The sequence below is a fragment of the Malania oleifera genome, chromosome 8 (genome assembly GCF_029873635.1).
Source record: "Malania oleifera isolate guangnan ecotype guangnan chromosome 8, ASM2987363v1, whole genome shotgun sequence".
NCBI lineage: Eukaryota > Viridiplantae > Streptophyta > Magnoliopsida > Santalales > Ximeniaceae > Malania > Malania oleifera.
In genome coordinates, this window is record NC_080424.1 from 108,294,808 (window position 1) to 108,318,359 (window position 23,552).

Here is a 23,552-nt window from a genome sequence, read left to right on the forward strand (position 1 = left end):
CTTATAACGTTTAGCCAAATTGAATTGCGTGTATAATTTTTCTAAATAATCCCAAACTTGCTTAATTGTAGAAAATTTAGCTAGCTGCATGCCAATGGACTGATCAACAAGAATTATTAATCTAGGTAATAATTTTGGAATTATTCACCTCCCCAAACGACTAACAATTCTACATAATTCTCTTTCTTGCTGTCAGAGGGCATAGACACATTACGAGAAATATATCCCCACAAGTTTTTTCCAATCAAAAAATTATTCATAACATATGTCCAATATGAATAATTATTCCACTTAATTTAGCACTAATGGCTTGAAGAGAATCATCTCTTTCACCAACCATCTTCAAATGCAAAGAAATTAATTGTAAAGATCTAATCAACAAATGAAGCCAAGATGTTGCAAAAGAAATATTATCTACGTATATCAATGAGAAAGAGAGAAATTAGCCTTGGGTTTGGGAGCCACCAAGAAAGCCACTTCCATGTTGCAAATAATCTCCAACTCTGACAAGTCCTCCAAGGCGACAATGCTGCTCAAAAGACACGACAATGCTACAAACTTTGGGATCTCATTTTTCAGCATTAACAGCGGCAACGTTTGTCCTTGGTTTTGCTTCACCTTCAAGTAAGTGGGGTTAGATTTGGAGATTGGGATTCGTCGGGAGTGGCGAGTTCAGGATTGACGTCGTCGGAAAAGGACTAGCGGAGGGAAGTCGAGGGATGGCTAAGGGGGGAGAGAGGTGTCGAGGGGGAAGCCGAGGGATGGCCGAGAGGTGTCGGGGTGCGGCGGCGAGAAGAGTGTGATTCCAGCGATGGTGGAGACGAGGGCAAAGGAGAAGGCTACAATTGTCGATGCGCAAAGATGATGAGGAGAGGCAATCACGTCCTAGAGAAACTGACGATTGCAGTGATCAGAGAAAGAAGAGATTGTAGTGATTAGGGTAAAGACCACTATGTATGCAACTGTGCGTCTAGTCGGAGAAATAGCTAGTCATGCAGGTGACGGCGTTAGAGGTTGATTGCATAACTCAGTGTTTAGAATGTTTTGATACCATGAAAGAATTCATGATCAAAATGAAGAGAGAGAGAGAGAGAGAGAGAGAGTTACCGCACAAGAAGCCAATAAGTCATTTGCTTTTATGCTTTATATAACGATAAACCTAACTATAATAATGATACAAAAACTAAAATATCCCTTAACTAAAATATTGCAAAATGTAGGATATTATCTAACAAAGACTTTCATTTCCTTTTGCTTTTAATTTGATATGTTTAATTAGGGCTTGAGCAAATTTGATCATCTAATATCTAATATTTTTTTAAAATTAAAAATACTTAAAGTCTATGTCAAATAATAATTCGAAATACTTCAACTTTTTTAGAACTGGTCGAAGAAAGACGATTCATCTTCACCTCTAATCATTCTCAAGCTAGTCTTCCAAATGTAAACACACAAAATAACTCATCTCTGTGTCTTATGCTGTTTCTTTTCTTGGAACTATTAAAATATTTTTATATTAAAGATGAAATGTGAGATGAAAAGGCAGGGTGGCACAAATGGCGAAGATCATACCATGGGAATCAGGATGGAAGTTCTTTATCGTGATTCTGTCTCTCTAGAGAATCCCACTTGGTCAGAGAGATGATGACGAGGAGGCAGAAAAGAGAAGTTGGACCCGTCAAAGCCAATCATTTCAAAATGCTTGAGAAGTGAGAATTGAATCTCGAGATGAGGAAGTCTAAGTCTGCTATGTAAAGCTTTTCTTAATCCACCCTCCCCCCTCCTCTTCTGCTCTTCTTCTTCGATCTTGTTCGTCTTCTTCTTCTTTCCTCGGTATAACCACCGTTTTCTCGTTTTCCGGTTAAATCGAATTCCCATATATTTGTTCAACTCTCTTTTGTTAATACTTAATTCCTGTTCCTTTGAAAAAGAAAAATCAAAGCTAACCCAGATCAGCTCACATTCTTTGATTTTCACTCAAATTTAAGCAACTTAGCGTAGCTTAGATCCGTAGCAGACCCCGAGACGCTCCCCCCCCCCCCCCCCCCCCCCGCCCACTTTACTGTTTATATTCTGTCTGCCTTTGCTTTTTCTGATGGCCAACCCAATCCCCTCTCTCTCTCTCTATATATATCATATCCCCCGACTTCTCCCTCACCTCTGCTCTGTCCCATTCTTCTTCTTTTTCTTCTTCTCCTTCTATCTGTGCTTTCTGCAAATTATCAAGCTCACCATTAAAAGTCCATCTGCGGCACGTCTGCATGGAGGTAGGATTAATTATGATATTTGCATATATATATTTTTGTTGTTTATCATCATGGATCGTCATTGTCATCATCACCTGTATAATAATATATAACAATGACGATCCATGATGATAAACAACAAATATATATATATATATATATATATTCATGCAATATTCAGCTCTGTTTTTTTGGGGAAAAATATGTTAATTATTATGAATATTTTTAGTAGTTAAATATAATGAAATATTTCAGAATACAGAAACAAAAGTTCTTCATGTTTAATTGAGGTAGGGCACTGTTTTGGGTCATAGGGATCTCTTTTCTTGTAGTAGAAGTTGTGCAAAAAGTGTTGCTTGTCTTAGAAGCAACTTATTGGATTCTACAAAATATGAAGTTTTTCACCTTCTTTATCAATAATGTTAATCAATTATGAAATAAGGTGAAAATTTTATACCGATTCAATCTTCAAAAAATAAAACTATCACCTTATTTTTCTTATGGTGTAATTTTTCTAACTTGAAAATTGGTACTTTGGCATTTAGACGGTTGAATTGAAGGTGGAGATGGTGGGCATTCACGAGAAAAAGCTGAGAAAATGCTTATCAAAATTGAGAGGTATTTTTTCGAATCTCTCTCTCTTTCTCTCATTACATTGAACAATGTGCCGAGCCTAACTCTAACATATAAGGTCTAGCTAGAAAGTGAGTTGATATTCACCGGGCCAAAATATTTTCATTGATATGAAATATTAATCCTTGCAAATTACTTACTGCTTATGCTTTGTCTTTATAGGGATAGAGAAGGTGGAAGTGGATGCAAATAGCCAGAAGGTGGTGGTAACAAGCTATACACACAAAAACAAAATACTCAAAGCAATAAGGAGAGGGGGTTTGAAAGCTGACTTTTGGTCTGCCCAAAATGAGCTTCTTAATACTTATGCAAGTGCTAGCTATGCCAACTTGGGATTCAATAACTTCAACTTCTTCTAAGAGTTCTTTTCTCAGTCAATTTGCTTCTTTTTTCCTTCTTCAACTTCTTCTAAAAGGGTATACCAAATGTTGTGCTCATGTTATGGGTTATTATATTTATATTTTTTTTCTTTTTTTTTCTCAAAGAAATGTCACACTTTGATCAATATATAGAGCGAAATGAAAGAGAGTATTCTTTGAATTTTTGGAGTTTTTCCAATCATTATATTAACTAATTCACTCAAGATTGAATATAGTCATTGTTTAAAGTTGAATTCCATGCCTCAACGTGGGAGATATTGAAATTTTTTGCACCATTTTTGACATAATAATTCAATAAAATTCAATTCGATAGAGTTCAACTCAACTTGATTTAATTTATTTGCTTATCCACTTGTTACGCTCGGATTAAGTAAGGTTCTAACAATATTTCATTCCAAGTCCCCGTAAATTCTCACTAAATCCAAATATCTTTATTAAAAATATGATTCTCAAAAAATATACTTTTTTCGATTTTTACTTGCACTGTATTTGAGAGCATGAATTTCGAGAAGTGGATCTAGGCGGATTTGAACAAAATTCAATATACTTTTGTATTACATTTTGTCTAAAAGCATACAAATCCAAATCTAAGATTTTTTTTCAAACATAAGGTTACTTCACTTCTTCATACAGAGAGCACAAAATTTAACAAATAAGCTCGAATAACAAATTATGTAATTTGTGAATTCTCTAATTTCAAATAGCTGCTCATTATTTTAATTGTTAAAAGGAGTAACTCTTGTTCTTGAATGCTACTCCCAAGTCGCAAACTAATGCAAGACCCTCAAAAGGGAGAGGAAACTTTCAATAGTATATGATCCAAAACTTTTGATCTTGATCCATCAATTAGGGGGCACTTCTAGGACAAAATTCATAAGAAATGAAAGGAAATCAAATATACTAAGAACTTTTTTATGACGAACGAGCACACAAGAGGGTCTGTTAATGTCAATTTTGTTTGAAAGTGTTTTTAGGATTTTCACATAAGACTATTTATATTTTTAATAAAGTTAAAATTTTAATGCTCCTTATTCTACAATATACTAAAGATCTTCATAAAATTCTATGGATATCTCTCTCTCTCTCTCTCTCTCTCTCTTTCTCTCTCTCTCTCTCTCTCTCTCTATATATATATATATATATATTTTGTTTTGTTATGGTCATATTTGTAAAGGTTGATAATTTTAGAAAATTTTCACAAATTCACAAAATTTGAATTTTATAACAAAAAGACAATGAAGATCGTGGTTCTTGAGTAGGGGCGGTTAATTAATCGAATTAAACGAAAAATTTCGATTAAAAATCTCATTAATTGAACCGACCAAAGTTCCATATTTAACCAAACTTAAAACCAACCGAACTGAATTTCGATTAAATTGGTTAACCAATTAACCGATTTAATATTTTAATATGTATATATATATATATATAATATTTTTAATATATATAATATCTTAAAATACATAAAATTTTAGTATATATATAATATATAAACTATTTTAATATATAATATTTATAATTATTTATTATTAATTTATACTATTTGGTTAACTCGGTTAATTCAATTTACCGAAGCCAAAAATCGAACCGAAAACAAAAATTCAATAAAAATAAAAGCTGAACCAAACGAAATAAATTTTTAACCAAACTGGACCGACCGAATTTACTCAATTAATTCGGTTTTAACTAGTCTTGAGTGACGTAAAGTTGGATAATAAAATAATCCTACGATAAATATATATAGAATTGGACTTTCGATTACATCTACTTGAAAACTATGATGCATAAAAATATCAAACTTTATTGTACGCTGATATGTAATGAAGTAAAACCTTCCGTTTATCTACCATTCAGAATTATAATTACTAACAAAAGTATACAATCTATTTGCACATTATAAAAACTATCATTGCGCAATATACTATTCTACAATTATATTATTCATTAGATGATTTAAATCTTGAAAAGTATCATAACAAGACAAAGGATCCGAGAGTAGCATTTATATTGAAAATGTGGCCCGTAAATGCTCTTGCGTCTTTTTAGGAAAACTCTTTAAACACAAATTTAAAATGATTAAAATTTTATTTTTTTTATATTAAAAATATTTTGTGTAGACCCAAATTATTATTATAATATTTTATTATTAAACTAAATAAACTTTTAATAGATATATATATATATATATATATATATATATATATATCTTTAATTGACAATATTAATCATTCTAAAATTTGTATCCCTAGCGATAATCAGATAAGACAAATGGTTGGTCTCATGGTATACTTCTTATGAGATGCCTTTTGAAATAAAATTCTAAAATTCTAAAACAAATAGTATTTTATTTTATTTTCTTTTACAAATTATAAAATTCTAAAGCAATTAGTATTTTATTTTATTTTATTTTTTTATATTAAATAAGCTACTTATCTTCTCTGCCGAAGTCTACTCTTGCACAGCAGGTGTCCTGATTGTTTGGAGTTGACCGACGGTCAGCGGCAGAGGATCGGCGGCCGGCTAACAAAATGCATCTAAGTGAGAATGAAGGAATTGAAGGCGACACCTTCGTGGTGACGGGAGGGTTGGGTTTCGTGGGCTCCGCTCTCTGCATCGAGCTCGTCCGGCGGGGAGCTCGCCAGGTTCGATCCCTTGACCTCCGATCCAACTCCCCTTGGTTCCGCGATCTCCAGGCTCACAATGTCCACTTCATTCAAGGTCCCTAACTGTTCGCCCTATTTCTTTTATTTGTTGATTCTTTTCTTCATCATTATCGCATTTCCATTTTCTGCTTTTCTGGTCGAATGGACTTCAATTTAGGGTTTGGAGTTTTGTCTCTCGTAGATTTTTGATTTTGATGTTGAATTTTGTTCTGAATTTCATTCTCAATTAATCATTGATGAGTGATTCTTTTTCGTCTGGTTTGAAAAATTGAACGTGAGGAATAGGTTCGGTGTTCGAGTTAACTTATCTAGTCTTAAGTGTCGATTGATTGATCCTTTTCTGTTTGAAGAATCTGTTAGGCTATAATAATTTTTACCCATTTTGTTATCTGAATGTGTGATTGGGATTTGAGAATGAAACTGAGTTGTTAGATTGAAGTCCTGACAGAATTGCCTAGATCGAAAAACATGGACAATCAATCCTGTGTCTCAATTCAGTAGAAGACCCAAGAGGTGACTACGATCCAAATTATAATAAATATGTAAAAGCATTTGCTAGTGTATTTTAATATTTTAATATTATTATTTTATAGATGAAGTGAATGTATCTTGGGAGAGGGTATGTACCTTGGAATAACAAATGTATCTACACTTAGTTGAGTCATTCATTCATGTATGTCAAAAATTCATAAATTATTTATGTGAGTGTACCTTGATTTTAGGTATGTATCTATTTATTTTAGATACATTCTATCTATTAAGTGTATGAATAATGAAGTTCTAGTGTCCCTATAAATAGACACCAACAGCATTAGCTTTATGCATAATCTCTATATAATTCTCTTTACATTACTCTCATCATACTATCCTATTATTCGAGTCTAGAGAGTTTGAAAACTTAAGAAAAATATTTATTTTATGGAGCTTTGGACTCTTCCGTTTGTACTGATTTGGAGGGTCATGTGATTCAAATCGGGTTGTTGTATCCTAGGGGAGACAAGTCAAGTGGAGTTCTACTACACCAATTCGTGAGTTAAGCCAAAAAATTGCAGAGGGCTTGAATCTCCTAAAGAGAGTGAGATGTCCATGCCTCAGCCTAATTGTGATGTTGTTTATATTTGATTTGAGTTTAAGTTTTTTATTATATTCGTATTGAATTTCCTAACAATTTAAAGGAGATTCAATATATGGAGCCTATAGTTGAAAAACTCAATGAAAATGTTGGAGATCTCAACAATCCCTTTCGATTTAAAGGAGCTGTTGAATAATTGAGTAAAATGGAAGACCTAACTTCAATGATAAGACCCCTCATTCTATATATAATATATGTGAAGTACAATACCAATGACCATGATAGCCTTACTAACTTACACTTATTAACATAACTCAAACACATAATAATAATGCTAAATGACTAAATAACCATTGCTCCCCCTGAAGCTGGAGCATAAATGTCATATGCTCCTAGCTTGTTACAAATGAATTTCACACGAGCACCTCCTAATGCTTTTGTGAATAAATTAGCAAGCTGAAACTCAAACTTTAGATAAGTGGTTGTAATGAGCTTCTATACAAGTTTCTCTCAAATAAACTTCAGTATGCTTTATTTGTTCACGGAAGACCGGGTTGGAGGCAATATGAATAGCAAGTCGATTATCACACATCAACTCCATAGGCTGAGAATGTCAAAAACCTAGTTCTCTCAACATGTTCTTCAACCAAACAAGTTCACATGTAGTATGCGCCATAGCCCTATACTCTGACTTAGCATTTGACCTAGACACCATAGTTTGTTTCTTACTTTTCGAAAACATCAAATTACCACCGACAAAGATACAGTACCCAGTTGTGGATCTTCTTTCGAAAGACGATATGACCCAATCTGTGTCTGTATATCCCTTAATATGAGTGTGACCTCAATCCTAATATGAAAGACCTCTTACTGGTGCATCTTTGAGATATCTCAAAATGTGAATTACTGTATCCTCGTGACTTGTTCTCGGGGAATCGAGAAATTGGCTCACAACACTTGTTGCGAAGGATACATCTATTATAGTGACTATAAGATAATTCAACTTTCCAACAAGTCTCCGATACCATCCTGAGTTAGGCAACAAATCACCCATATCTGACACTAACTTACTATTGGGATCCATGCGTGTATCAACAAGTTTGTATGCCAACAATCCTATCTCATCTAAAAGATCAAGAACATCCTTCCTCTGTGACAAGATTGTTCCCTTACAAGATCTCGATACTTCTATACACAAGAAGCACTTTAATGGTCCCAAGTCCTTGGTCTGAAACTTACTTAGTAGGAAAAGCTTTAGATCATGAATGCCTCGATCATCGTCACCAGTGATCACAATGTCATTCACATACACAATAAGCAAAATCTTGCCAAATGGAGTATGACGATAAAGTACAAAGTGATCTACTACACACCGTCGGAGGCAAGCTCAAGTACTACAACACTAAATTAGCCAAACCATGCTCTGGGAGATTATTTTAATCCATATAATGATTTCTTAAGCCAACACAATGAGCCTAACTCCTCCTAAGCAACAAATCCAGGTGGTTGCTCCATATATACCTCCTTATAAAGATCAATATGTAGGAAAGCATTCTTCATATCTAATTGATGTGGGGACTAATGACAAGTAGTGGCTTTAGAGATGAACAAATGTCTTAAGGTAAGTTTATCGATTGAAGAGAATGTGTTTGAACAATCCAAACCGTACGCCTAAGTATATCCCTTAGCAACAAGGTGGGCCTTCAAACGAGTCACAAAACCATCTGGATTGACTTTCACATTGTACACTCAATGACTACCAACCATAGACTTATCAAGAGGAAAAGGTACCAAATCCCAAGTATCATTATCATGTAGCGCACGCATCTCTTCAACCATTGCAGTCCTCCACCTAGAATGGGATAGGGCTGCAAAAATATATTTTGGAAGCATAAAAGAAGACAGAGTACTAATGAAACAATAATATAAGGGTGACAAGAAATCATAACAAACAAAATTAGAGATTGGATGTTGGGTACAAGTACATTTACCTTTCCAAACAACTATAGGAGGTTCAACATCATGGGAAATTAGATCATCTGACAAGAGAACTAGAGGCACAGTAGTAAAAGTTGGACGAGGCTCTCCTCCCTTGAGTTGTTGTGTGTATACCTGCAAATTGGGATGATCTAAATGACGAGAAGGACTTAATTTGGATGAAGACATAGGATTGAGCACAGAAAATAGGTTGAGATATGGAAGGCAAGGCAAAGGAAGGGACTCATCAAGGTCAACAAAACTCAAGGAATCATAGTAGTATGGTGTAGACTCAAAATAGATGATATTAACAAAGACAAAAAATCGATGTAAAGTATGGCTATAACATTGATATCCATTTTGACTATAGGAATGGCCCAGAAAAATACATTTAATAGCACGAGGATCCAACTTATCCATTCCTAGAGTTAACTGATGGACAAAGGAGACACAGTCGAATATATGAGGAAGGGAGAACAAAGGAGCTTTAGGGAAGATAACTGAATGTGGGATTTTACCACCAAGGACATAGGATGACATTTTATTGATGAGGGAGCAAGTTGTGAGCATAGCATCACTCCAAAAACTTTGGGGACACTCACTTGATACAATAGGGTATGAGTGACTACAAGAATATGTTTGTTTTTTCGCTCTGCAACTCCATTTTGTTGTGAAGTGTGGGCAAAATAGGATTGATGGATCATACTAGAATTAATCATATGGGTATAAATTGGGTACCAAAGTACTCCTTAGCATTATCACTACGAAGTCCTGACCAACATATCATATTGAGTCTTTATTTGAGAACATAAGGCCCAAAAGATATTAAACAACTTAGAACAATCTTTCAAATATAACCAAGTCATCCTGGAGTAGTCATCAAGAAATGTAACAAAGTACCAAAATCCCAACTTCGACAGGACACAACTAGGACCCCAAATATAGGAATGGACTAGCATGAAAGGACTAACCACGTGTTTGTTGACCCAGAAAGCAATGGGAACTCCATGATAGTTTCCCAATTGACAAGTCTTACACTCAATATTAGACACATAACTCAATGTAGGAACTAGCTGTTTAAACTTTCAACTTGTCCAAGGACAGATGACCAAGGCGACAATGGATTTGAAGTGGTGTAGTTGTGGCTGTGTAAGCAATGAGAGGAGAAAGCGAACTCAAAGTAGTAAAGCCCATGAGCCGCACATCCTATGTCAATTGTCTTCCTTATCTTCATATTATGAATAACCACAGAATCAAGAAAGAAAGTGACAGGACAATTTATTAACTTCGTAAGCTTACTAATTGTCCTGAGATTGAAAGGGGATTTAGTAATGTATGAAATATAAGAAAGAGAGATGGAAGCAGTAGGATTTACTGTTTCTATTCCCTTGACAGCGATGCTGGGCACATCACTAAGGGTGACTTGAGGTAGATTTTTAGGATATTAGAGATCGAAAAAGAAGTTGTTTGCACCTGTTATATGGTCAGTGGCAGCAGAATTGATAACCCAAGGACTAGTGAAAAAAATACCAAATGACATACAGGTTGTAGGATTGCCTCTCTTGGAAAAAGATGCAATGTGATTAGATGCTTGTTGAGATGATTGATATTGTAGAAACCTTGAATAGTCCTCCTCTAATTTAGTCACAATACGTGGTTCACTCAAGCAAGTGACTAACGAGGGAACCATACTTTTTGGGATTTGCAAACTCTTTCCCAACAGTCACAAACTTAGACTTATGATAACATGATTAATTGTTGTAACAATCAGAACAACCACAAACAAGGTGACCCACCATGAACGAGTCACAAAGAAATCAGTACAAGGCTGCCGCAGCACCAAGAAACTCAGACACAACCCCAAGACACCAACACACAGCACTGTAACAATTGGAGAGGTGAACCACCAAAACTACCACAGACAAATCACCAAAAAACTTATATAACACTGTCTCAGCCTCACAAAAACAGCTTATGAACACTATTACTGCTCCAAGAGAGTCACGAAACAACAACTAAGTAAACCATGAGTGCTTGATCAAAACAAAGATTGTATATTTGAGCAAAACACATGTGCAACAGCTTGATATTTTGGTATATGTAAGGAATTAGAACATTGAATCAGAAAACAGAAAATCCCACTATTTTAGGCTTAATAAACTCAACAACCATTGACAAACAGCTCCACGAAGCATCAAACAACCATTCCTCGGGTGTCGCACCTGAGCAATTAAAAAAGGTGAGATCTTTGGACAAAAACCATCATGAAAAACTCCATTAATATGTTTATAGAGGGTTTCGAGCACTGCTGGATGAACTCAAGCCAAAAACATGCTTGAAAGTAGCTTCACGTGCCTTTGCATGGGGTTGACCCTGGCAGCCTTCGACCGGCGCGTGAGGTCGTGTGGGGCACTGCCTGGAGATGGGATTTCAGTGGGGAGAAGCTCAACAGTGTCTGTGGGTGACTATGGTGTTGTTTTTGCAAAGTCTATAGTAGATTTTGTGTTCCTGAACTGTCAGTGTCACCCAGGAAATTTCCAGCAACTGGTTTGCCTTCTGGAAGCTGCTAGCTGTTTTCTAGGGCTATAGTGTTGCTGGAAATTCTTCTATGATGGTAGACATGCATCGGATTTAGGGTTTTAGGCTTCAATTTTGATGGTGGTTGTAACAATTAGGGTTTAGGTCTCAGAATTGTGCTGATGCCATGTTGAATAATTGGGTAAACTGGAATTCCTAGCTTCAATGACAGGTCTCTATTTATAATATATGCAAGTATAATACCAATAAGCATTATACCCTTACTGACTCACACTTACTAACTTAACTCTAACACATACTTCAGTTTTCTATTGAGGTCTATCCTGTAGAGGTACTCAAATTAGATCAGTGATCGATTTCTAGGTTTCATCATAAACCTAATTGGTTACTTCCAATTACGTAATAATAATGTTAAATGACTAAATTACCATAGCAGTAGCCCATTTCAAGAGATAGAAAGGCAAGTTGCTCTTCTACCTTAGTCTCCTCAAGGTTGCCCATGTTCTCATTAAGAAGCATCCGAACAAAATCAATACAAACAACATGAATGAAGATAGAGTTGGTCGATCACCATGAAAAGTTGGAACAATATGTGAAAGATGAGTATAAATGTCGACTCTATATTTTAAATTATCTTGCTGATCATTATTATGATTATTATGATACTATTTATTCCTCTGCAAAGAAAATATGGAAGGCTTTGCTAAATAAGTATGATACTAAGAAGCCAAGAGCGAGAAATATGCAGCTAGCTGATTTTTTTTGCTATCAAATGGTGGACGGAAAATGGGTTGCAGAGCAAGCGCAAGATTTTCAAATGATAGTCGTGGAAGTTGCATCCAAAGGCATCGAGATTGGAGACAATCTTATGGTGGCTGGAATTATTGACAAGTTACCCCCATTTTGGAGAGAATTTCATAATAGCATGCGCCACAAGTAGAAGGATGTCTCTCGAAAAGTTGATCACTCAAATCTGAGTAGAGGAGGTAAAAGGGCAAAATGCACTTATGCAGGAAAACAATGGTAATACCAATAGTGGTAATATCACAAAGGTAAATCTAATTACTTTCGAACATAATGCTTTAATTACTTTTCGTAGTGGTAATTTTCCAAAAACCTTTAATTAAAGCCTAAGAAGAAAAATATGAAAAATAATGGTAGACCTCACAGAATTAATAGGGGCAACCCTAATCAAAATAATTGGAACCAAGGACCCCTTTATAATCAAAACAAGAAAAATAACAATATTTGCTTTGTTTCTATTAAAAGTGGGCAAATTGCTTGAATTTGCAAATTTTGAAAATGTGAACCTAATGCTCAAGTCAAGATAGTTGAGGAACCATTTGTGACAATGAGTAGTATTGAAGGATGGTGGCCAAACTCATGTGCGAATAGACATGTCTATTATGATAAAACTTGGTTCAAGTTGTACACTCCTTTTAAGGAACCCAAAACCATTATGCTTGGTGATTCACACACCACCTAAGTGCTAGGTAGTAAGTAATAAGGATGAATTGAACTTTACATTTGTGACAATAATTACAGAAATAAATATGGGCCATAGTATTAAAGGGTGGTGGCGTGACTCAGGTGCTAATAGGCGTGTTTATTATGATAAAACTTGGTTAAATTTGTACACTCCTTTTAAGGAACCTAAAACCATTATGCTTGGTGATTCACATACCACCCTAGTGCTTGGTAGTGGTGAGGTTGAATTTAAGTTTACATTTGAAAGGATGTTAGTATTAAAAGATGTGTATTAGACTCCTTCCATTAGAGAAGGATATTTGTGGGCAAAGGTTATGTTTGTGATGGGATGTTTAAATCAAGCATTGAGAATGACAATAAAGTATCCTCAAGTTTTGTTTACTTGCTTTCTTCCTTAAATTTTTGACATGCTCATTTATTTCATATTAATAGTAGATATGTAGAAACCATGAGTAATTTGGGATTTAATTCCCGAATGTTGGAAAGGATTTTGAAAAATGTGAATCATGTAGTAAAGCTAAGTTAACTAAAGGGCCTCATAAAAGTTTTAAGGGAAGTATCGAATTGTTGAACTTAATTCACGCAAATTTGTGTGAATTTTTTAAGGAATTTTAACTCATGGAGGAAATAGATATTTTATCACTATTATTGATGATTTTTCAAAATATACGCATGTTTATTTGTTGAAAAATAAAAGAAAGGCTTTTGAAAAATTTAAAACTTTTCTCCTCAAAGTTGAAAAATCAATTCGATAGAAAAATGAAGAGAATTAGAAGCAATAGGAACAGTGAGTTTGAATCTTTACATTTGCACAATCCCTAGGAATAGACTATGAAATTACTCCACCTTATCACATGCTTCTAATGGCATAGCTGAAAGGAAAAATAGAACTTTAATAAATTTGACTAATGCTATGCAATAGAATCAAGTGCTCCTCCTAATCTTTGGGGAGAAGATGTTTTAACTATTTGTCATGTTTTAAATAGAGTGCCACACAAAAGACCGTAGTTACACCTTTTGAACTTTGGAGAGAGCATAAGCCTAATTTAGGTTTCCTTAAAGTTTAAGGTTGTTTAGCTTTTGCTAGTCTTACAGACCCTAAAAGGCCTAAATTAGGTGTTTAGAGCTTCTACTTGTGTTTTTCTTGGACATGCTATTAATAGTTCAACTTATAGATTTTTAAACATTGAGAATAATGCTATTTAACTCTGCCTATGATGCACTTAATGTCCTAATTTTTTCATACATAGTCGGTCCCAAACCCAGGTTAAGGAGGAGGGTTGCGTTAGGTAGCTAACAGCCAGCGTAAAATTTGTCAAATCATTCTGATATGAATCCTTACCAAATATTTGTCGGGGCGTCCCCTACGAGCGACGCGTTACACTTGAACCACCCAGGTGTAGCGAAAAGTGGGCGAGGGTGAGCTAAGTCGTCACCCTGAAGCGACGCACCGTGTCGGCGCCCAAGTACGGTGTCAAAGATGCGAGGGTTCCTGCATCATTCTGGACGTGGACAGGTAAAGATATTAGTTTAGGAAACTAGGATTAGATTAGCAACTTGGAATATAGGGACACTTACGGGTAAAAGCATGGAAATTGTGGATACAATGATTAGAAGAAGAATTAATATAATTTGCCTTAAAGAAACTAAGTGGGTGGGGGAGAAAGCTAGAGAAATCGGTAAATCAAGATTTAAACTTTGGTATACTGGAAAAGAAAAACATAAGAATGAAGTAGGCATTATTATCGACAAAAACTTAAAAGATAGCGTTGTGGATGTAACTAGAGTAAGGGATAGAATTATAAAAATCAAGATGGTATTAGGACAAGAAATAATAAATATCATTAGTGCTTGTGCTCCTCAAGTTGGCTTAGCAGAAAATCTTAAGAGACAATTTTGGGAAGATATGGATAGTATTATACAAGGCATACCAAGGACTGAGAAAATATTTATAGGAGGAGATCTGAATGGACACGTTGGAAGAGATAATAAAAATTATGAGAGGATTCATAGAGGATATGGATATGGAGACAAAAATGAGTCTGGGGAGATGAATCTTAGACTTTGTTATGTCATATGATTTTAGTATAATGAATACTTGCTTTAAGAAGAGAGAAGAACACTTAATAACCTTTAAAAGTGGATAAAATAGAAGTCAAATAGATTTTTTTTAACTAAGAGTGTAGATCGTTTATCATGCAAGGATTGTAAAGTTATTCCAGGTGAAAGCCTAACCACACAACATAGAGTCTTAGTGTTAGATATATGTATTAAAAAATGTAAGAAAAAGGATAAAATAAACTAGTGTAGGAGAACTAGATGGTGGAACCTAAAAGGAGAAAATATAATAAAATTTAAAGATAAAATGATCAAAGATGGAGATTGGACCTTAGAGGATGGGATAGATACAAATACTTTTTGGAATAGATTAGCTAGCTCTATTAAAAAGATAGCAAAAGAGATTTTAGGTGAATCAAGGGGAAGATTCTCGATTAACAAAGAGAGTTGGTGGTGGGATAAAGATGTACAAAAAATCATAACGACAAAAAGAATTTAGTATAAAACGTGGCAAAAATGTAGAAGTAGAGATAACTTTGAAAAATATAAGAAGGCAAGAAAAGATGCAAAAAGGGCCGTTAGTGAAGCTAAATATAGATCATTTAATAGTTTGTATGATAGATTAGGTACAAAAGAAAGGGAAAGAGATATATTTAAACTTGCTAAACCTAGAGAAAGGAAGAGCAAGGACTTAGGAAATGTAAAATATATAAAATGTGAGAATGATATTGTCTTGGTTAAGGACGAAGATATTAAAGAAAGATGGCGAAGTTACTTCAGTAAGTTGTGTAACAAAAACCAAATAGAAAGCTTAAACTTAGAATTGTCAAATGAGGAAAATGCTAAAAATATAAGATTTATTCGCAAAATTAGAGTTAACGAAGTTAAGTTTGCTCTAAAAAAGATGAAAAATGGGAAAGTTATGGGACCAGATAACATCCAATTGAAGTTTGGAAATGCTTGGGTGATAACGGAATTATATGGTTAACTAATTTATTTAATACAATTGTAAAAACTAAGAAAATGTTAGATGAATGGAGGAAAAACACTTTAATACCTATATACAAAAATAAAGGAGATATTCAAAATTGTAATAACTATCGTGGAATTAAACTATGGGAAAGGGTAGTTGAACAAAGATTAAGGTTAGAAACGAAGATCTCAGAAAATCAATTTGGTTTTATGCCTGGGAGATCTACCACATAAGCTATTTATCTTTTAATAAGATTAATAGAAAAATTTAGGGAAAAGAAGAGGGACTTGCATATGATATTTATTGACTTTGAGAAAACATATGATAGGATACCTAGGGAAGTTCTATGGTGGGTTTTAGAAAAAAAGGGTGTATGTTGTAGGTATACCAATATCATTAAGGATATGTACGATAGAGTAATGACTAGTGTAAGGTCTATAGATTGAGAAACTAGAGAATTTCTAATTACCATAGGTGTACATCAAGGATTTGCTTTGAGTCCTTATCTTTTTGCTTTAGTAATGGACCAATTGACTAAGAGTATTCAAAAGGAGGTTCCATGGTGTATGTTGTTTGCAGATGATACTGTATTAATTGACGAAATTAGGGACGGAGTAGAGGCTAAGTTAGAAGTATGGAGAGAAGCTTTGGAATCTAGAGGCTTTAGGATAAGTCGAAATAAAACAGAATATATGAAATGTAATTTTAGTAATGATAGGAGGAATATTGGAGACAAAGTTAAACTTGATGATGAAGAAATAAATAGCACTTGTAGATTTCGATACCTTTGATTTATTATACAAGCTGAATGAGAAATTGAAGATGATGTGATGCATAGAGTGAAAAGTGCTTCAAGTGTGCTATGTGAGCGTAGAATACCCTTAAAATTGAAAGGGAAGTTTTATAAGACAGCTATAAGACCAGCTATGCTATATGGATCGGAATGTTGGGCGACGAAGAAACATAATATCCAAAAAGTAAAGTTGCCAAGATGAGAATGCTTAGATGGATAAGTGGTATAATATTGAAAGATCAATTAAGGAATGAACATATTCGTGGCAAGTTAGGTGTAGCTCCTATAGAAGATAAGATAAGGGAGGGACGACTCAAATGGTATGGATACTTGCAACGTAGGTCTTATAGTGCATCTGTGAGGAAGAGTGACTTAGTTATTATGGGGGGCAGTAGAAAGGGTAGGGATAGACCTAAAATAACTTGGGAGGAGATAGTGAGTAAAGATTTAATATCCTTGAATCTATCAAAAGAAATGGTTCATGATCGCATAAATTGGCAAAAAAGGATTCATATAACCGACCCCACTTATTGGGACTAAGGTTTGGTTTTGTTGTTGTTGTTGTAGAATAATGCTATTTTTGAATCATGTGATGCAGTTTTTAATGAAGAGAAATTTCCTTTTAAGCCTAAAAATAGTGGGGGCCAAAATTTTAGTAGTAGTAGTGTTTTAGAACCTAGCTCATCTAATCTTAATTTAAAGAATAAAAAGGATTTTGAGATTAAACATAAAAGGAGTAAAAGAGCTAGAGTTGAAAAGGATTTTGGTCCTGACTATTTTCTTTATGTCTTAGAGGAAAGTCAAATTGCCTTACGAGATGCATTAACATCACCTGATGCAATTTTTTGGAAAAAAGCTATGAATGATGAGATGGAATTTCTGGTTTATAACACATGGAAATTGATAGATATACGACCAAGTTGTAAAATCATAGGGTATAAAGCTCATCTTGTAGCCAAATACTTTAAACAAAACAAAGATCTTGATGTTTTTGATAATTTTTCTCTGATTTCTAGGAGTACATCCATTAGACTATTAATTATGATTGCAGCAATTTATAATATACTAATCTATCAAATGGATGTAAAAACTGCTTTTTTACATGGAGACCTAGGTGAAGAAATTTGTATAGACCAACTTGAAGGTTTTATAGAGCCTATCCAAGAAAATAAAGTTAAATAAGTTGTTTTATGGTTTGAAACAAGCTCCAAAATAGTGGCATTAAAGATTTGATTTCTGTATGATTAAGAATGGATATAAAACAAATGAGCTTGACAAGTATATCTATTTTCTCATACGTTATTATTGTCTCTATGTAGATGGCTTGCTAATGTTTTGTTTAAATTTGCATATCATAAATAAAACGAAAGATATACTCAAAAAACATTTTGATATAAAATATTTAAGTGAGACTAATGTTCTTTTAGGAATGAAAATTACAAGATCATGCGATGGTATATTTTTCAATAAAATTTTGAATAAATATGACTATGATAAGTGTAAGAATGTCTCTACTCCTTTTGATGCAACTAATCATTTATTTCTAATTGAGAGTGAATATGAAGTTATTAATCAAAAGGAATATAGTAGTATTGTCGGTAGCCTAACATATACAATTGATTTAACTAAACCTGACGTTGCATATGCAATAGGAGTACTTAATATATTTTCTAGCAAGTGAATATTGGAATGCTCTTGAGTATATAATGAAATATTTAGTTGGTACCAAGGGTTATGGCTTATTTTTTGCCAAGTATCATGTAGTACTTTAAGGCTTTTTGTGATGCCGATTGAAATGTTTTGTCAGGTGATTCCCTCTTTGCCACTAGTTATATTTTTATTTTAGGTGATGATGTTGTTTGTTGAAAATATTAAAAACAAACAATAATTGCTAACTCAACTATGGAAGCTAAGTTAATTGCTTTAGCATCAGCTAGTGAGAAAACATGTTGACCAAAAGATATGTTATATGAAATTTCATTTTGGGAAAAGCTAATACCACCTATCATAATTTATTGTGATAGCACCTACAATTGGTAGAGTAAAAAATTATTTTATAACGATAAATCTAGACCCATAAGAAGGAAGCACAATATTGTGAGATCATATTTGAGTGGTGACATCATTAATGTGGATTATATAAGATCTTCTAAGAATCTTGCACATCCATTAACTAAGGCCTTAGTAATTAAAAGGGTCTGGATTACATCAGAGGGAATAAGGTTAAAGCCTATAAAATCATGAACCACGTATGAGGATACCCGGCCCAAGGACTAGAAATCCTATAATTGGATTCAATGGGAAGAATGAATCATATGGTGGTCATAAGAAATGCACTATTATTGTAAACTCACCCCTATGGTATAAGTGCATTTATCTTGTAACGGGGGTGGTTGAGTTTTTAAAACTCTTAATGATAATTTGTATCTTTTATGAGTGGGGTGTTAAAGTTACAAGAGCACCCTTGACAAATTTCACCTATATGAGCATGAGAATGGGGCCACTCTCTATGAATTGGGCTTATTCTCAAATATGCCCATGAAACTAGGATTAGCACAAGGCCGAAATGTGCTGGCTATTAAAGCTTATGTTAACATTTGGATCTTTATGTGTGAGCAGTAATACTTTGTTTCTCTTAAGCAGTCATAATTCAAGTCTAAGACCACTATTGACTCTAGAGTAAAGATTATTGCTCACTAAGTGAAGATTCAATGCAGAGCACACCTTCATTATTCATAATTGCCCCTATTTGGTTGTTAAATTTTCTACATGCATACTACATACATAATATTAAAATGAGGGGGGGAATTTTTAGTGTATTTGAATAGTTTCTCTCGGGAAAGGGCATGTATCTTGGAATAAGAAATGTGTCTACACTTAATTGAGTCAATTCATTCGTTCATGTGTTTCATAAATCCATGAATCATTTATGTGAATGTGCCTTGATTTTAAGTATGTGTATTTATTTTAGATACATCCTACTTGTTAAGTGTATAAATAATGAAAGATCCAGTATGCCTATAAATAGAATCCAATAGCGTTGGCTCTATGTATAATCTTTACGCAGTCTTTACATTTTTTCTCATCATACTATCCTATCATCCGAATTTAGAGAGTTTGACAACTTAAGAAAGGTGTTGTTTTTGTGGAGCTTTAGACTCTTCCTTTTGTACAAAATTGGAGAGTTATACGATTCAAATCGATTATTGTATCCTGGAGGAAACAAGTCAAGTGGAGTATTGCTGCACCTAGGGGTGTATTCGAGTCGAGTTGAGTCGACACAGTAAAATGCTCGAACTCAATCGATCTCATAATTTGTTAAACTCGAACTCAACTCAGTTACGAGTTTATAAAACTCGAGCTTGACTTGATTAAGCTCGACTCAATTATAAATTAACATTAAATATTTAATGTACATATAATACTAAATAAATTTATAAAATATATATTATATGATGTAGAGAGCATAAAAATAATAAAATTAAAAAGCTCGATTAGGCTCGAAACTTGACTCGAGTACTATTATTGAGCTTGAACTCGAGTAGAATCGAGTCGAGTCAAATCGAGTTAGAGAATGAGTTGAGTCCAAGTAGTTCGTGAGCAAGCTTGGCTCACTTATACCCCTAGCTGCATTGGTTTGTGTGCTAAGCCAAAAAACTGCTGAGAGCTTGAATCTCCTTAAAGAGAGCGAGATATTCGTGTCTCAACCTAATTGTGAATCATGTTTGTATATGATTTAAGTTATTTGTTATATTGTATTAAATTTCCTAACAGTACATCTGATCACACATATCCTTGATATTTACTTGAAATTGTGGAGTTGCCATGGTTGGGAGAACTACTGTAGGACAAAGTTTTTGCCCAATTCTATCCTCTCTTTTCAGTTCTGCAGTTTGTTGCTGAAGACCCAAAAGTCCTAGTCCATTAATGACCAGTTATGCTTTCATCAAGTTTAATGCTTTCATTGTATTTGGTTTCTTTTAAAGAAGTTAAGAATGAGTTTGATAAAATGTCCTCTTCTTCTTTCTTTTTTTTTTTTTGGTGGCTATAGGCGATGTCAGGTGCAAAGAAGATGTGGAGAGAGCTCTATGTGGTGCAGATTGTGTTTTCCACCTTGCTTCATATGGGATGTCAGGAAAAGAAATGCTTCAAATGGGGCGTGTTGACGAGGTGAATATAAATGGAACTTGCCATGTGTTGGATGCTTGCCTTAAGTTTGGGATCAGAAGGCTTGTCTATGTGAGCACATACAATGTGGTGTTTGGAGGACAAGAAATTCTCAATGGCAATGAAACCTTACATTATTTCCCTATAGATTCTCATGTCGATTCATACAGCCGTAGTAAATCTATTGCTGAACAGTTGATTCTCAAGAGTAATGGTCGTCCTTTCAAGTAAGTGGAAGTTTCATCTCAAATAAAAGATAAAACATACTCAACCAATGTTGTGTTTGGGAACACAAAATCCTGGACTGTGAATTTAAAACTATGCAAATTTGTATTAAAACTCATTCAAATTCACAGAAGTCCAAATTCTTCGAAAATCATCTTTCCAAATGCTATGTAAATTTTCTGGTTATCATTTTCCTGCACATTGTAACTGGTACTCTGAATGAACAAACATGTCTCATAACTTACATCCTCGACATGGGTTTTGTGCTTTATAGCCTCAGAAGCTCATTTATTTTTGCAGTCATGACTGAGTTATGGTAGACTATTAGACTATTTATTTGCTGCTAGGAAGAAGAATGGGAAATGTCTTTATACCTGTGCAGTTCGTCCAGCTGCTATCTATGGACCGGGCGAAGAGAGGCACCTTCCGAGGATAATATTTCTTTCGAAATGGGGGCTGCTGCCATTTGTAATTGGTTATGCAGGTGTGAAAACAGACTGGGTTTATGTGGATAACCTTGTACTGGCACTAGTATTAGCAAGCATGGGACTTTTGGATGACATTCCTGGAAAAGGAAGACATCCAATAGCTGCTGGCCAGCCCTACTTCATATCTGATGGTAATAACTAATGATCTATTACTACTTTCAAGAAAATTAGAACTGCTACAGCTAAAGATCTATTTGTCAATGTTGTTTCCAGTAACTGAAAATTTTAAAAGGTTTAATTACCATCCAAAATCTTGGCCCTGATAAAGATGGAAACCTTGTTGGGTTGCTCCTTTTGTTTCATCGATGAGAATACTGCTTAACATAAAGAATTTGAAAAGGATGAAATACTAAGATGATTTTTCTTCCCTCAAGTCAGAACATTACCAGAGCTGTTACTTAAATGCAATTTTTTTCAGGCGATCCAGTCAACAGTTTTGAATTCATCCGCCCTCTGCTCAGAAGCCTGGAGTATGACCTGCCAGAGTCTTCAGTAAGTGTCTCCAAAGCTTGCAGCCTGGGAAAGACTTTCGAAGCCATCTATACATTTTTGTATCCATGGTTGAATCAATGGTGGGTTCCTCAGCCTCTCATCCTTCCTGCTGAAGCATACAAGGTCTGTTATCTCATCTCTTGAATTCTCATGCTGACTTGCAAAATTCATTCTACCATGTTTGTTTTCAGAGAAATGTTCTTGCTGAGATAGAAGGTTAGATTTGGTGCAATGGCAAGTGCTTATTAGCATACACCCTGATTTTCAATTTGTTAGACACAGGCCTCTGTGTTCCCCACCTGTTGCAGATTAATTGTGCTTTTTTTAGATATGGAAAACAGTTGGGCCCTGTTCACTCATGGAAAACTGTATTTTCCTTTTCAGTTTTCTAAATAACTACAAAGTATACCACCTTATTTTCCAGTTTCCAAATTTGTATGGGAAAGTGGAAAACATCTTTTGTTAGATACATCTCCCATTTTACTTAATTCATTTATTTTTCTTTTCTTGCGGGGAGATGCATCGTGCATAAACATAAGTAGAAGTGTGATTCTAGTCAAAACATCAAGAAGTTGTTTTATGGTTTTCATGCAAATGTTGGAAAACTTGTAAAAACTAGGGGAAAAAAGGAAGATGTTTTTTTTTTTGTAATTCTTTGACAAATTAAAAATCCATGATGTTTCTCGTCTGCAGGTTGGTGTTACACATCACTTCTCTATCCTCAAAGCAAGAGAGGAGCTTGGTTATGTGCCAATGGTGAGTCCTAAAGAAGGGATGGCTGCAACCATCTCATACTGGAAGGAGAGGAAAAGGAGAGGCCTGGATGGGCCAACCATATATACATGGCTGTTCTGTGTGATTGGAATGGCTGCACTCTTCTCTGCTGCTTACTTGCCACATGTTGGACCTGTGCGACTGGTTAGAGGCGTAGGGCTTTTCTTTTTCCGCTCGATGTGGGCACTGAAGATGATATATGTTTTATCTTTAGCATTGCATATTGGTGAGGCCATATATGCATGGCATCTTGCCAAAAGGGTCGATCCTGCAAACTCGAGAGGGTGGTTTTTCCAGACTTTTGTACTTGGGATATTTTCATTGCGGTATTTGTTGAAGAGAGCCCAGAACTGCGTTGCTGAATTGTGAAAGTTTTTTCCTTCGCAGCATGTGTCACTGTAATTTCTATTGCCCCTTCTGTTTGCTCTAAATACTATTTGTAAAATCTTATAGCCTGAGAGGTGGAGACAAAATTCTGGTGATTGGGTGTAAACCTTGGCTCAATCTTCATAGGTACTTAATTTGAATTTTATTTTGTTTCCATAAAATTTCAATATCTCATCTCAAAGATTCCTTAAACATTTA

At 34.7% G+C, this 23,552-nt stretch overlaps 2 protein-coding genes across 2 annotated transcripts; both read left to right on the top strand.

The window, feature by feature from the left end:
• The first annotated feature begins 2,173 nt into the window (after positions 1–2,173).
• On the top strand, positions 2,174–3,367 carry LOC131162953 (heavy metal-associated isoprenylated plant protein 30-like). Its single transcript, XM_058119585.1, has 3 exons — positions 2,174–2,267; positions 2,792–2,864; positions 3,042–3,367. Exons 1-3 carry the CDS (start codon positions 2,262–2,264, stop codon positions 3,236–3,238), a joined length of 276 nt encoding a protein of 91 aa, XP_057975568.1. The 5' UTR covers positions 2,174–2,261; the 3' UTR covers positions 3,239–3,367.
• A 2,233-nt stretch (positions 3,368–5,600) lies between these two features.
• LOC131162954 (uncharacterized) lies at positions 5,601–23,515 on the top strand. Its single transcript, XM_058119586.1, has 5 exons — positions 5,601–5,977; positions 20,873–21,215; positions 21,561–21,832; positions 22,120–22,316; positions 22,887–23,515. Exons 1-5 carry the CDS (start codon positions 5,788–5,790, stop codon positions 23,334–23,336), a joined length of 1,452 nt encoding a protein of 483 aa, XP_057975569.1. The 5' UTR covers positions 5,601–5,787; the 3' UTR covers positions 23,337–23,515.
• Positions 23,516–23,552: the final 37 nt, after the last annotated feature.